This window comes from Pseudopodoces humilis, chromosome 1 (genome assembly GCF_049639895.1).
Source record: "Pseudopodoces humilis isolate 2021_Gansu_Grassland_sample_001 chromosome 1, ASM4963989v1, whole genome shotgun sequence".
NCBI lineage: Eukaryota > Metazoa > Chordata > Aves > Passeriformes > Paridae > Pseudopodoces > Pseudopodoces humilis.
The window spans coordinates 74,531,765-74,547,034 of record NC_142200.1 but is presented as its reverse complement, the minus strand read 5'-3'; the positions used below and the strand labels follow the sequence as shown (position 1 = coordinate 74,547,034).

At 40.3% G+C, this 15,270-nt stretch overlaps 1 protein-coding gene across 4 annotated transcripts in view; it reads right to left on the bottom strand.

Annotated features, from left to right (window-relative positions):
• Positions 1 to 11,064: 11,064 nt before the first annotated feature.
• TRIO (trio Rho guanine nucleotide exchange factor) overlaps positions 11,065 to 15,270 on the bottom strand; it is a 244,543-nt gene continuing 240,337 nt past the window's right edge. For all 4 annotated transcript variants that reach the window (XM_014261572.2, XM_005533046.3, XM_014261576.2 and 1 more), the window contains 2 exons: positions 15,076 to 15,214; positions 11,065 to 13,577 (listed from right to left, as the gene is read on the bottom strand). In XM_014261572.2, the coding sequence (XP_014117047.1) occupies positions 13,035 to 13,577; positions 15,076 to 15,214 (682 nt within the window). In that variant the 3' untranslated portion in view covers positions 11,065 to 13,034. The remainder of the gene's footprint in view (positions 13,578 to 15,075; positions 15,215 to 15,270) is intronic.

Sequence of the window (15,270 nt, the reverse complement as noted above, 5' to 3'; positions counted from 1 at the left end):
CAGCTAACAGGTGTCTCATGTCCTCAAAATACCCTATGTTCAGGACAAAAACTGAATCAGATGAGGGCATTGTGCCTTTTTCTTCATCTTTTGTAAGTAGTTCCAGAAGGTGTTGGAGCACTTTTCTACAGGTGATACAGGCATAATGTTGCTGGATTTTTTCTTTTCTTTTTTTTAAGTTTTTTTTTTTTTTTTTTATTAACTCTAACGTAACTCTGAAACAGTTTCATTCTGCCATCAATTGTGTATTACAAGTGAAAAACCCCCAAGCAGACGAATCTTTGTGTTTTGCTCCATTTGCTTTTTTCCAAGTAAATGTAGGAACACGTTCCCTCCTCCACTGACCTTCAAGTATTACTCTAACACAGAATGTATTAGCATGAGTCAAATAGTGTGACTACAACAGCATCATGGTAAGGTAAATACCATATAGTTATACTTCCTTCCTTTGGCAATATCTCCAGGAGACAGGCCTCATAAAGAGCTACACCCAGTAGTAAAATTATTTGTGCTGAATAAACAAATACTGAGATGTTATAAAGTCCAACACGGAGCTGAGCCAGAGCTGAGCCACTACTTTTAAGTGGCAATATGTCAGCTGCAAATGAGCAATATGAGAGAAGCCGAGACATTTGTATAGCCAAACTAGTAGGAGCCTAAAATGCCAAAGTTAAGGCTGCAGATGGCAGTAGGTTTTGCAAACTGAACACACTGGGTCTCCATGCATGGACCTATTGCTTTTGAGAGCTTTCCCTGCTCCTTCCCCACACCTAAATGTAACATTAGATTTGCCCTATTTAGGTAATAAATCAAAACATTTTTTAAAAGCAGCCTGTGGCTGAGGGAATGGCAAGTACATGCAAGATAGGTGCTCTACCTTGTATCTTCCTCATCAGAATCAAAGATGGGACTTCACAGTGTAGCACAAGCAAAGATCTCTGCTACCACCCTCCCTCCATTCCTGACTGCTGTGATAGATTGCTCTGCCAAATACCACTGTCACAAACAGCTAAAGCAGTTTTGACTTTTTACATAGGAGTTCCATGGTGTGGGTAGCTGTCTTGCTGGGAACAGGAAGCTGAGGTGTGCCTGTCACAGTGACAGATTTAGGATGTAACTCCTCAAAGGGATCCCAGAACATACAGTGTACATCACAACACTGCAAGGCAACAACATTGGTACATACAAATTTTTATAGATAACTTAAGTGCTTGATCTCTTATATATATCTGTGTGTATATATATGTATAGATTCTTCCCAAGAAAACCATTCTATACCTGAGCTCTTTGTTTCTAGGACAGGGTACTTTGGGAATAAAGCTGTGCTGCCCTGGCATGTGTTTCCTTGTGTCCCTCTGGGCCATACACCCCTCCTGTCTACTGGATGCTCACCATCATAACTGTGGATAACAAAGTAGCAGAAGAGCAGGAACTCCCATGCAGCTTTCATGATTTGCCATTTGTACCTCTTCATTTTTTCCCCAATACAAGCATTTCTACACCCACTCTGCCAAGAGCAGCTCAGAAAGACATTTTAAACTGTTCCATAACTAGCAAAGAGCCCTTTCACCTTCCCTCTCACAAAGTGCTGGATTTAGGAAATCCTTAAGTATGGACAGAAGGGAAGAAGCTGGGGAAATAGAAGACAACTTTAGAGAGCAACTTGAGCAGAGCTCCCTAGAGTGGTACAAAGTTCTGGGAACTGTGTTCTCCTGCAGAAAGATTAGAACAGCAGCTCCTGCTAAAGGTAACATTTTTCAGAGTAACACTTCTCTACAATGAAATAACATCATTTTCACTTCCAGTGGCTGGAGAAATACAGAAATGTACAGAAAAGAAAACCCCAAACCATCTTGTTGACAAGAAAATCTGCAATAAGGCAGGATGGCAGATGCCCCATGACAGCACTACAGCATAAAAGAGAAGTACAAAAGCTGCTGATACTTAAGCCACCCTTTTACTACTTTTTTTGTAGAAGATCTCCAATATTTACACAGAGATGTATTCATCTAATGCCTTTTTATCCAATAGGAAGGCTTTTCCCTTGCACCTCTAAAATACAGCATAGCGGGGGGCTCAAGTAACATAGGAGAAATTAGTATTTCTCTGACTTGGGCAAAAAGTCAGTGTTTGACACCAAGTAAATTTAACCACGGAAAATAAAACTCTGCTTTACACAGGACAGTAATACCAAGGCTCTGAAAAACTTTACAACTTTGGCTGCAGCTTTCACACTGTTACACTCCACAGCATATACATGTAGTTTCAATACTTTTTTTTTTTTAAATCACAATGGTTACTTGCTAATATAGGGACTGATGTGGGATAGAAATTATGGACTAAACAAGCGGGATTGTTAGAAAAAAATATTCAAGTTATTTGTGAATAGATCTGTAAAGCAGATAAAGAGCTTGTGTGGAGCACTTGAGTACAGAATGGTTTCTGAATGAATGGAAAAGAGTGTTACCATTGCCTCATCATTTTTTTTCAAACCAACAGATGGAGTTTAGGCCTTGTAAAATGTTACTCCTCTCAACCCTTGCAACTGACTAACAGAGGAAAGTACATTTCTTGATTATTTGTCAAACCAAACATTACTAACGCGACAGTAAGATTCAACTTTGATCGAGTACTTGCACTACTCACCTAACCATGCACAACTGGAAAAGTGACAGCATGCAAACAGAAACAGATGTTGGCTTTCACAAACAAATGCCATCCTTACCCAGACATAAATCCTTTGGAGAATGAAAGGGAATCATAGGCTTATCTGCCACGTACTGCCTATCCCAAAATATTCTTACTCAAATATACTATCTCCATTAAATTCCAAATAAAGATATTTTCCTCTCTCTGAACTTTATCTCTGTAGTCTCTTTGGGACAGTATTTTCCAAGACAAGTGGCAGATACTTCTAGGGAAATGCTTTTAACTTGCACAGTGAGATGTTTTGAAGTGATGCCATCTATTTTCAGTAAACTCTTATCTCTCCTCCACTTGACCCATTAGCTTATCAGAAATAACCGGAAATAGTTTTTAGAGTAAAAAATATTGATTACTATTTTGCATATTTTAACAGGTTTCCAAGCCAATTCCCCTCCTTCCTATCTCCAGGGCTTGCCATCCTCTGTATTTCTCCCATCCTACTCCAAAGACAGTGAAAGTTGTCTGCAATGTATTGCTCATGGTTGAACTGCTGGATGGTAGTGTACTCTCTAAAGCCACTGGTGACCTAGTGACAACTTACTGCCAGTACAAAGAGGTAGCAAACAGCACTGTGTCAGTGCAGAGAAAAAGACAGTAAGTAAATTAGGTATTTGCTGCAAAGTTCCATATCAAAAAGAAGACAATGTGCAGGCACCACGCCATGGTTTCTGTAGGTGCACCATTCTTCTCTTGGTCAGATTCCAAGGTAGTGGCAGGGATCAGAGGCACAGTTAATGTCCACTGTTGTCCATGCCTACTCCTACTCCTAGTGTCATCCTAAGGACACATGTACTCACCTCCTTTCTGTGTTTGCCTACTGTCTTTCACTTATTTCTCCCCAGTCTCCATCTGTCTTGGCCTTCATGAGCACTTTCTGAATTGCCAAATGTTGTGAATTGGAAGTAGCATCCTTGGCTTCTCCAAGAGGTCATGCAGAAGAAGCTCATGCTGTTCCCATGTCTTGCTGTTATCACAGCTAACTCAGATTCTGGAAAAGCATAACCACCTATGCCTCTCTTCATCACTGCTATATATCTACTTACAGAGAAAACAAAGGAAAGAAAAATAGCATTTTATGCATTACATTAGTTTGCAATCTCTGAAATTCAGAAAAAAAGAACCAAGAATTATATGTGCAGTCAACATATCTTGAAGAAATACATACACGTTTCCACATGTATACATCTTATTCTTTGCAACATGCATGCATTCTACTGCAGCTGCCACCCTTTCTTACAGCACCTCATTATCCACATGTGCCAAAGTATTTTGGCACTGTGGCCATTATATCCTTTCTTATCTCACATACGATGTCAGACGGAGGATAGCTGAAGAAACAGCCACAGATGGAGAACACGTCTCAAAGCGTGTGAGTGAATGACCAGTTTTCTCCTGTGGGTGCTCCCATACCTGCCCCACGCTGCATGACGAATCCAGGCAACACCACACACATTCACAGAGTAACTGAATGTGGATCTTGGATTTTTACTGAGCAGCAACAGACCCATCAGACATGGAAACCAAAGAATACAGTAGTGCCTTTGTGCAAATGCAGCTTCCCAATAGTGACTTTGCAAATCACAAGCACAAGGACACATTTCACTGCTGTTGCCTGGGCTGCAGCAAAGAATGCTCTCAGCAAAGGTTGTGGACCTACCTTGACAGTCTTGCTGCAAAACTTGGAGACATCAGATAACCAGTGAGACTACTTCCCCAGGTTCACACCATCAGATCATTTAGTTTTGGCAATCACCACATATGAAGACTGCCCTGAAAGGTTTGATTTTCATCATAATAACATTTTGTGTGAGCTATGAAGCAATCCCTCGGCCACAGAAATGTGAATTAAAGTACTTTCTTGAGTCCTGGCAGACAGAATACACAGCATTGTCCCAGCATAAGCGCTTAAAAACTCCATGGTAAGTTACCTGGAAGAAGAAAGCATTAGAAGGAATAGTTAATAGACTGGAATCTCATGGTCTGTTACAGCGTGTGCCACAACGAACCCATGAGAGTGACCTACGTTCTTGGGGCCCAGAGAGCACTGCTAGAGATTACTGATGATAAAGACAAAGGGACGGGTCTTCATTTGAGTATCTTAAGCCTGCTTATTCAATGGATTGAGAACAGCCTCAAATGAATTCAGGGATGAGAACAGGATTGGGCTAAGGGCACAGGGTTAAATACAGGGAAAAAGGGGCAGATATGAGGGTTAAGGTCCAATAGGGACAAGGGAAAATGGTGTAGGGGAGTGGCTAAAGACCGAGAGAATCAATGGGATAACAGGGGGGAGCAATGTGGCAAAACAAAGCCAATGGGGGTTAAGGGAAGGAAGAACTTTCTAGGAAGGGTATATAAATGGCAAGCAGGGGCTGAACAAGGGTGAAACCAATTTCCACAAGTCACTAGAACACCAGAACTCAAAAGGCACCAACATGTGGCTGCAAAGCCTGTGGGTACAACGTTTTCCCCACCCTAATCTAGAGGGGCACCTCTTGTCTCCTGAGCTGCCCCCTCCAGGGTCGAGGCATTTCGGCAACAGGTCCCTGGGACTCCACAATGCTCCTGGAAGAAAAAATGTTTGAGGAAAGGTAAAGCTGTTACAGATGATTGCCTCATCCATATCATGACTACCAGTGTAACAGGAATTCAGCTAAGATTTTCATACTTAAAAATTCCCTAGAGAGTGGGATGAGAGGAAACAGAGCCCCTTATCACAAGCAGATGAGTTCCCCAAAGAGATACTGACACCTACATTGCAACCTTGTACTGTATCACATATCAAGTTACTTATACTATACCTAGACTTCATTAAATAGAGAGTATCATATTTACATTTTAAAAAATAATAGACTATTAAACAGGTAGAGATCTTGAAAAAGAAATGGATGGCTGGATATTAAGTGAAAAATCAGGCCCCCTTACAAAAATCAGTACTTTATCCAAAAAGACAAATAACAACTAGACTCACTTTAGGCTGGAGAACCATTACCCACCTGAGCTGTGGGATGAAGTACAGTAACAAGCTTCATGTCCTTTGCGAGCAGGTCTGAAAAGCCATGTACAATTCCGAGCTGTCACTCACAATCAGCAGCCAGGGTAAAGGCAGCAATCATCACCAGATTTACACCCCTGCCTTTCTTTGTGAAGGATCCTTGGGAGAAATGAGTTTAGGCCTCCATGAAACTCCATGAGCAATGAAAAATTTTGACATTCAGGCACTTTTTGGTGGTGATCAAGTTACCTTCAGGATGCCCCATCCTAAAAGCTTCCCCTTAATGTTTTCATGACATTCTTTTTCCATGTATGAATCAGCCAGGGCTGTCCACTGGCATCTAAGACTCCCAACAACAGCAACAAGATCAGAACACACTAATGACTGCACTAACTGGGACTAGCACAGATTCACAGATTCTAGTTTTCCTGGCAAGCAAAGAGTCCAGAACCCTGCAAGGCCCAGGAGAACACTCCATCACCAAAGAAGGAAGCACTCTTTCACCATCAGTCTTGAGAGGTGGCAAGTTAAATGACATCATTCTGCAAATACCCAGTGGATCTTGGCATCACTGAAGGGAAAGTCTGAGAGCTTGAAGAACCATCCATCTCAAGGGATCAATCACATGGTCTTCAGCGACACACAGGCAAGACATGTAAAAACAGATAAGATACATGATGTAAATTGACCAGAAGTGATTAGACAAGACTCCCAGTGGTCCAAGGCAAGCTTTCAGCTGCTGCCAGCTCCTCCTCAGCCTTGAGGGTAACCCTTGGGATTGCAAGCCCTCATGGAGACTGAGTTTAGGGTGTGCCAAGTGAATTCCTGGTGCTGATTACTGCCAGTGGAGACTTCAGGAAGCTTAATGTGAAATTTCTGCAAGTAATATTTGTAGATACTCCTGATATGTGAGTTCACTGGAGAAACAAACTTCCTGCTTGAGACCTAAATAAATATTTTTTGTTGAATTGAGGTGCTAGTGTCACTAAAATCAGTGTCTAATATTTAATGTGAAAGGGGCAGAGTTTCAGCTTAATCAAGTCCAAGGCAGGTTACACTTCCCTCTCTCAGGACAAAAAAAAAAAAAAATGGCTCCAGGAGCTGGCAAGAAAAGTCCTGCAAAAGAAGTACTTGGAAAAAGTCAGGGAAGCTAGGCTGGCTATCCGAGTAGTAAAAAGAAAGTCAGCAATAGTCAGCTTCTATTTGTTTAATATAAGAGATCTCTATACTCAGTTCCATCAGAACAACTGCTCCCTAAGGAAATTGTAATACCTCAGCTTTGTCTAGGAAATAAAGTGGCTTAACAAAAGAAAATTATTATTCATGGGGGATGTGCTGAAGGAGGAATTCAAGATTTGCACATATGGTCATGGACTCTAAATGAACCATTGAAGCTCAACTTGGCAACATGATCTCAGGATTTATTATTCTACAGAGTATCAGCTCAAAAGAAGTCAAACACTTGAAATTTTTAGAAAAGGAATAGAGGACAAAGTGTCGTTTTCCAGCTGTGTAAGTTAAGATGCACCTGCATAATAAATATTGTATGAGGTTTGCCTCCTCCCATCATAGAAAATATACAACTTGGAACTAGGGAAGGTTCAGAGAAGGGCAATTAAGATGAGAAATAGCTTCCCCATGAGGAATGAACAGACTGGTACTCTTCAGCTTGGTAAACAGATGACCAAATGAAAAGCAAGTAGCAGATCATAAACCAAAGGTAGGACACAAAAGGGGGGGGGGGGCGTAATGAACTGTCCATTAAAAGCTTCAGAGATATCAAAGGAGGATGTCAGTGCGTTCTTGGCACAATATATAGTTCAACTTTGTAACCTGTTGCTGCACAAAGTTGTGGCTACCGCTGGTTTACAGCTATTCTAAACCAACAATTATGTGTTAAGTAAATCTCAAAGGACTTTTCTTTCATGAGATACAAAGTCATAATTTTGTAGAAAGACCATTGAGTATGCCAGATGAGAATACACTGGGGTGGTAATGGACAGAATATTTTTTGGGAGCTGAAAATTCAGTCTGAAGAGATTGTGGTGTTGCTCTGGTGTTAAGATTTCATTCTTTCTATACCTATTTGTCCTCTTTGGATAGAAGACATTTTCTTTCAGAAAATTTGAACCTTGAGAACCAATATATTACAGGCATAATGATGGAATCTGAAGCTTCAGCAGCAGCAACTGATGCAGTTTCAAGTACCTCATCTTCACATTTCCTTGAACAACAAAGACAAAAATTCTCTCCAGCAGTCAAGAAAATGCACATTAAGATAAAAGCTCATGAGAAGTCAGTGTTCAGATTACTGCTCATGACAATTAGACAATGAAAGGATCTTTCCAGTAGAGAGCTCAAAGAATCAATGTATTAAACCTCAAATGTATCTCTAGCCTGTTCCATCATTTTAACCTATAACCTGTGAAGAAAACTGGAAGTTTGTGCTCTCCTCTCATAGTAGGGTTGGTTGATGTTTTTTTTCTATTGGAAGGCACAGATTGGTTGGTGGGAGTTTATGATTAACAGGCCTGGTGCTGGCACTCTGGACATTACCTAGGGGGAGAGCAGACTGCTCCACTCAGTATCTCCAACTGCCCCTCCAGCCCCATTCCCCCAAAGACTTCTGGAGAGGGCTAAGGGCAGTGACTTAGAGGAGATAAGCGTTCCTGTTCTGAGGACAACATGAGAGAAATATATTCTCCTGCTCCTACACTTCAGGCTCCTAGTCCTGTGGCAGGTCTGTGAAATGGGAGATGCCATTCCTGTGCTGATGCTCAGTGTTACAGTATGGCACTGAGGACCACTGAGTGCAGTTACCTGGGAAATGATGAGGCGACCACCAGGCATGTGAAGTAGGGTGTTTGGTCTCTACTTGTCAGGAAAGAGAGAGAACAGAGAGAACATCGTGTTCCTGCATTATAATGCAACAGAAAGAGCCTTTTGTCTTCTGACAGCATGAGGTGATATGAATGTGCAAAAAATATTGGAAGCAGAAACTCTACAGATGGAAAACCTGTCTGTTACTCTCCAATATAACCTTCATCAAGATTTAATTTTAGGAAAGAAAGAAATTCAGAAGTTGTTTGTCTGAGGGATAAAGCAGTGGTTCTGACAAAAGCACCACAATACTTGGAGCTCATTTAAACAAATACAGAAATTTCCTTGGTTCCACCTACCTCTACATGCACCTGAATGCCTATAGCAGAGACATTTGTAACACCCCCACACTGAGTCTATTCATACACTAATCCCTAGCACATGGATACACTGCTGTATGCAGCAAAGACCGCCTGAACAAATACTTCACCAAATACCAACTACTCAGAGATTTCATTACCCACAGCTGGCAGTTCAGTATATTCCTGTCTTCACTTCTCTTAACATCTTTGGGAACCATGGAGCTTAACCTCAAGTCAGCCATCCTTGGTACCATTTATTTCTTACTCACCAGCTTTGAAACGGAGTCCTACACTGACACCCTCTGTGGTAGGGTTTTAATGCTTCCTGGCAATGTCATGCAGTATGTTACATGCAAAGAACATCCATTATGTTTTCAGGCGTTTTTCACTACCTGTCAGGTTTGCTTGGTTACTGAAATATTTTCAAGAAGCCAGATGCTTTTTCTGTGTCATTCTGAAGGATACCTGTTATGCCCTGGCCTGACCCCATACTTTTGGATTTGGAGTAAGAAAAAATATTTTTTTTTCTTCTATTCATCAACACATTAATAATCCCATCTGAGAATGACTTACAGTCAACAGGATCATAGGCAGGTATGTGTTAGGCCTCTGCCCATTAGGAAGACAATGTAGGTTGCTTCCCTGATCATGGAAATGTTATCTACTCAGGTTTTATGCTTAGCAGTTGCACAATGGCCTTTAAGTTAATCAGTGTTCATTACACATGCAATGAAGAATGGGCCTCCCAACCTCAACTTCAAAAGTACTATCTAATCCACCAACTTTAAGGTCAGGCAACCTCGTCTCTTCCTAAACTATCTTGATAACACATTTGGGATGTGTTATCAAGAAGAAACACTTAAGTGTCTTCTCTTGAATCTCCCTGTTTATTTCCCCCCCTTTCAGCTGTGACATTGACTGCCATTCTCTATGCTCTACAGTATTCCCACATCAGGGCCTTGCACCAGCTGCTCTGACCCATGATTTTGGTCTCCACTCTCAGCCTGCAGTGTTGCTTTGTGGTGTGCAGGATAGTCAACTACTGTGCCAAATCAACTCCAAGTGGCATTTGCAGCCTCAATTACACAATCTGGCGAAACGAAAGGACCTTCTATTATCTCTTCAAAAGCATTTAAATAGATTTACAAGTAGAAGATCCGAAGCTCAAGATCATCATTGAAGCTTTGTGCACCTGGAAGCTCTTGCACCAAACTGCAGATTTTTGTGCAAAACTTTGCTTTGTTGAAATATGCTGGTTGTCCCAAGTAAGGGGCTCATGGAGAGGACCAGAAAGAGCACACTCCTGTTTTCATGTGAGCCAAAGAATCCATCTCTGCTACTTGAAACACCTGTAAGTGCATTAATTGTCTGTAAAGCACTTGGGTAACTTATCCCTTAGTACATCTTCAGGCAAGAACCATTCCACAAAGCATGTGGCCATCTACTGCCCTGTCATGGAAAAAGCTTCCAATGGCTCATCCTTGTGAATAGGTCCTTCCTGAATATCCTCTGTCTTTCTATATGTAAAATGTCTCTCCCAGTAAGTAATAAAGAGACTGTTTTATCACCTGACAGGGAATAGCAGTAAAGAGCAGGGAAAGAATCCTGTATACAATTCAGCAACAAGCATAAACACTCTGTATTGTTCCCTGACTTTTCACTTAATTTTGAATTGTAAATGGTTACTGATTGCAGAATAGGGAGGAAGATAAATATACACAATAAGAAACTTTTCTGCTTTATGAGTTTAGTTGCAAATCTCAAATCTTTATACTTGAAAGTAACTTTTCTTCATAATGAATCAGGAATGCCTGAAAGTTGTGGGAAATCTGTTCCCCGGCTTAATACTAAACTGAAATATGATCCTTTGGTCTTTTACTGGGAACATCTGGTAGAAAACTCTAATGTTTAAAATTTACTAGCTAATAAAGACCATAATACATTTCCACAGTTAGAGAGTTATGCATGTTTTATATAAAAGCATCCATGACACTACAAAGCACTCAACACTTAGAGCAAAGGCAAATATTATTTTGTAAGTCATGAAGGAAAGATACATCATTGCAATTTAAAATGAACTTTATGGCAATAAAGTAACATACTTTTTTTTAAAATACAAAGCCAAATTAAAACATAGCCAAACCTAAACTGTCAAACTCCTTAAAGCAAGAGATCAGACAATTATGTCAAATATGTTTAATTTTTTTCAAAATAACTGATGGCAAAATAAAATATTTACATCATGTCATACTGTGTAAACATGTAACGTCACTGTACAAAGAAATATACATGCAAAATAAAGCAAAAAAATTAACTAAAACAATAAAGGAAAATAATACAGAAACATAATGATATGAGGTTGGTACGAATACACATCCAGTTTTCAAAGTCAGTTGTTTTCTTTTAAAAAGTTTCTGTACAACTTTACAAAAAAAAACCCAAAAAACAAAACAAAACAAAAAAACCCACCCCAAAACAAAACAAAAAGAATAAATAGGATACAGTGGAAGCCACAAAGCTCAAAACTAACCCAAGCTAGGTTATGGCTTAACAACCCATATAGCTAACTCTTGTGGGATGTCGGCTTGGTTTCCTTAAACATGGCATTTCACAAAAACATAGATGACAACACACCCACATGAACTCAGTGATGCACAGAAAACCATCTCTTTTTAAATATCTCACGCTAATATTACTTCAACCTTAAAAACAGTTACTAAGACAATTACATTACATGTCCAATTCTCCTCATCTGACTGCTACTTTCCGAATGTATTCTTCACCAAAGACCACAAGATTAATTTGTTCATTTCACAGAAGGAAGTAAAAAAACTTATATTTGAAAATCCTAAAAAGTAGTTGTGTTGAGATTGATTTGGGGAAAGTCAGACTTTGGCATTTTAAATATCATAATAAATTTTAAAAAGTGTCACTCTACTTCTTAACTGGTTTGACATTTGGGATATGAATCTCTCTCTCTCTTTTCAATTTTTTTCTTTTTAACAATCCTTAAAACTGACTAGTCTTGACTAAATTCTATGCTAACCCTCATCTTAAACTAAAAATTACAGTGGGCTACAACACACCCACCCATGCCCACCCAGAACCCCCAATCACACAAACAAAACCATAAAGCTCGCCGTACTAAGCATGTGCTTTTTCTATATATTTATTACAGTTACAACAGAGGTCCTCATAAATAGTTGCATAAAATGTTAAAGCCACAACATTGCACATGATATGAAAGAAAACAAAATCCCAAATGAGTGCATTTACAGTATTTTATCCTGCTGTATACTGCTTGACAATTGGGTCAGCAAGCTGGGCACCAACCCAAGGTTCTTTTCTGGTGGGACAGTGACTACTGACCCAAACTGAAGACCCGCACAGTGGTATACCACCATTTAGGAAGGAGGGGAGAAAAAAGGATAAGAGGAGGGGGAAAAAATTACAGACTGAAGGCAGGTAACAGTCTATATACAAGTAAGGCCTACATTTTATCAGAGCAAAACAATTCATTCTATTTGTATGCAAAATCTTTTGAGGTTGGATGCACTTAAAAGCAGAGTCTGATCTCAGTGCACTGCTACGTGAGATACATACAGGCGAGGCAACTGGAAAGCTCTAGGACCAAGTGAAAACCAGATGTTATAAATGGAGGCGGTACCTATGGGCAGCCATTTTGGTGAGTCTTCTCCAGGCGTGATCTGATTTTTGTGTAACACCAGTGCTTTAAACATAGGCATTTCTTCCTTGAATAAATCATGAAAACGGTAGCTAAGTTCACTTGCAAAATTCAACTCTTGTTTATTAAAAAAACTATTTTTTTTTTTTGCAGAAACCTGAATAAAATACTGTTGCTGTATCGCTTGTGACTGCTTTTTGCTGAGTACAGTGCTATTGTCCTCCACCCCCGTGAAGTCTGCATCTCCAGTCCCCCACACCACCCTGCGTGGGTCCCCGTGGAATGCATTTGCACACGAACATTCACTAGCAGCTGGTTGGCTTGGGGTTTGCTTTCCTCAAAATTCAAGTCAACAGCTGATTGGCAGAAGGAGTCTATCTCCAGTCTGATTGATTGGCAGGAGGAGTCCATCTCCAGTCTGATTGATTGGCAGGTGAAAGAGAATGAGAGAGAACTTCAAGCAAGGTCAAACTCTTGGCAAGAGCCTGCTCTGTAAGAAGTTTTTAATGCTACGGATGGGCCGAACATCATTCTGGTGTTTTCGCCGCTCAATGAATGAAGTCAGTCTAGATATATCAATGCTGTCAGCACTTTTGCTATTCCCCAGCTGCAGCCATTGCTCCTGGAGGGCCAGTGCAGCCGAGGGACGCTTAGCTGGGTCATCCTGAAGTAGGAAGCATACAAAATCTTTGGCCTTCTGGCTAACTCCTTTGAAGTAGTCATCTGGGAAACTAAAGTCTAAGCGGCAAATATTCAGGCAAGTTTCCTCTACACTTTCATCCAGAAAAGGAGAGACGCCACTAAGAAGGACATAAGTGAGCACTCCAATGCTCCAAACATCTGAAGTGAGTGAAACAGGATTTCCAAGAATAATTTCAGGAGCTGCAAACTCTGGGTTTCCAAGTAACTGGTGGATATAATACATGGTATTGAGCTGGACTGCATCTCCAAAGTCAGCCAGTTTTATTGTTGGCTTAGTGGAACTCTGGTCCACCAAAATATTTTCAGGCTAGAAAACATAAAAACAAAAGTTAAAATGTCTTTTTTCAAGTCAGTCTAACACACATTTAACGCTCAAACTTAACTGCTTCCCAGCCTGGTGTGGTCAGCTCTAGAACATCAGTAGCTGCACTCTATAAGGATCACTGCAGAAGGCCAGCTCTGCAAAGCTCTGAGGCAGTCTTAACAAGGCTTCCCCAGAACAACCAGCAGGTGGGTTCTTGCCTATTGCAACACGCAATGAATGTGCTTTAGCTTCTGCACTATATTTTTTGCAGGAAATATAGTCCTGCCAGTTGATACTTCAGTTGTTTATGACAGCAGCTTTGCAAAGCTTCACAGGAACTGTGTCTCAAAACTTAAGCTTAGGGAACAGCAATTACAAATAGAGTGTGAATAAAGCAACTGCTCCATTTGTTTTATGACAGAGACACCAAAACCCTTGAATTTAAAGACTGGAAGACTTTGTAGATATTTACATGATGCTTTCAACAGAATCCAGCTTTATTTGGCAACTCTTTCATGTAATGCAGCTGCACAGATGGAAGACAAACCCTGTTAGGAGACTATGGCAGCAGAAGATCCTGTTGGATGCACATGACTTCAAGAGAACTGCCCCGTTATTGGTGAGCTGAAAGTGGAATTATTTATACAGTTTTATTTTTAAAGCTACTGCTGCTGTAGCTGTAATCTCTGCAAAGTACAAGCAACTTACCTACAACTAGTTTTTAATTAGTTCATCTGCATGTGAGACCAGAAAAAGTACTGGTGAACTCTGTATAGCACACTAGAAAAAAATTAATGGTATGAAGACCCAAAATGAGTTGTGCTTGGAAAACAGAAGTCCATGGAGGGAAGAGACTCAGGTTGCTTTTTCTCACCATGACCCTATTTGGCTAAAGAGACCCTGCCTATAAAGATAACTTGTCAATGCTAAAATTATTATTCATATACAGGTGAAAAAAAAAAAAGTGCAAAGAGTAAGTTTTTAATTAATATTTATATTAAGACCTTCTCACATAGTTTTTTTACTGGAATGCATCAAACTCTTGTGGCTCAAGTAACACACAAAGGGAAGAACAAAGGCCCAAAGAGGCACCATTCATGTAGATATCACAGCCCTCAAAGTACAAAGATGAGAAACATCTTTGCAGCAAAAGAGGAAAAGCAGTCTCTTTCACAATAAACACTATGCTTCTTGAGAAAGAAATTGATTTCTTCTGCAAGTTTATCAGAAAGTAAATAAATAAATAATCAAGTAAAACTTCCTATTAGCACAAAGGGCCACACAGGGCAAGTGAGCTATAAGGATATCCAAAAGCATGGGGAATTTCTGCTTCACTGGCTATGAGTGATGTAAAGCATTTGGGAACGGAGCACCAAGCCATATCCTTCATGACTCTCAAAGCATTTCACAATTCTATGTTCCCAGCTGCAAGTTTTATAGAAGAGAGAGATTTTTATGTCTGGAATGATGCACATTGCCCAGAATCCCACTAACACCTCACCTTTAGGTCCAAATGTGCTATTCTGCAGTTATGAAGGTACTGCACAGCTTCCAGAATCTCTCCCAGGTAGAGTCTGATCTTCCCTTCTGTGAGGCTTCCCCATCGCACAACGTAGTCTAGAAGGCGACCCTGGTCAGCCCTGTTAGAATTACAATGGTTGTATTTTGGATTAATCCATGCATCAGAACTGGAAAA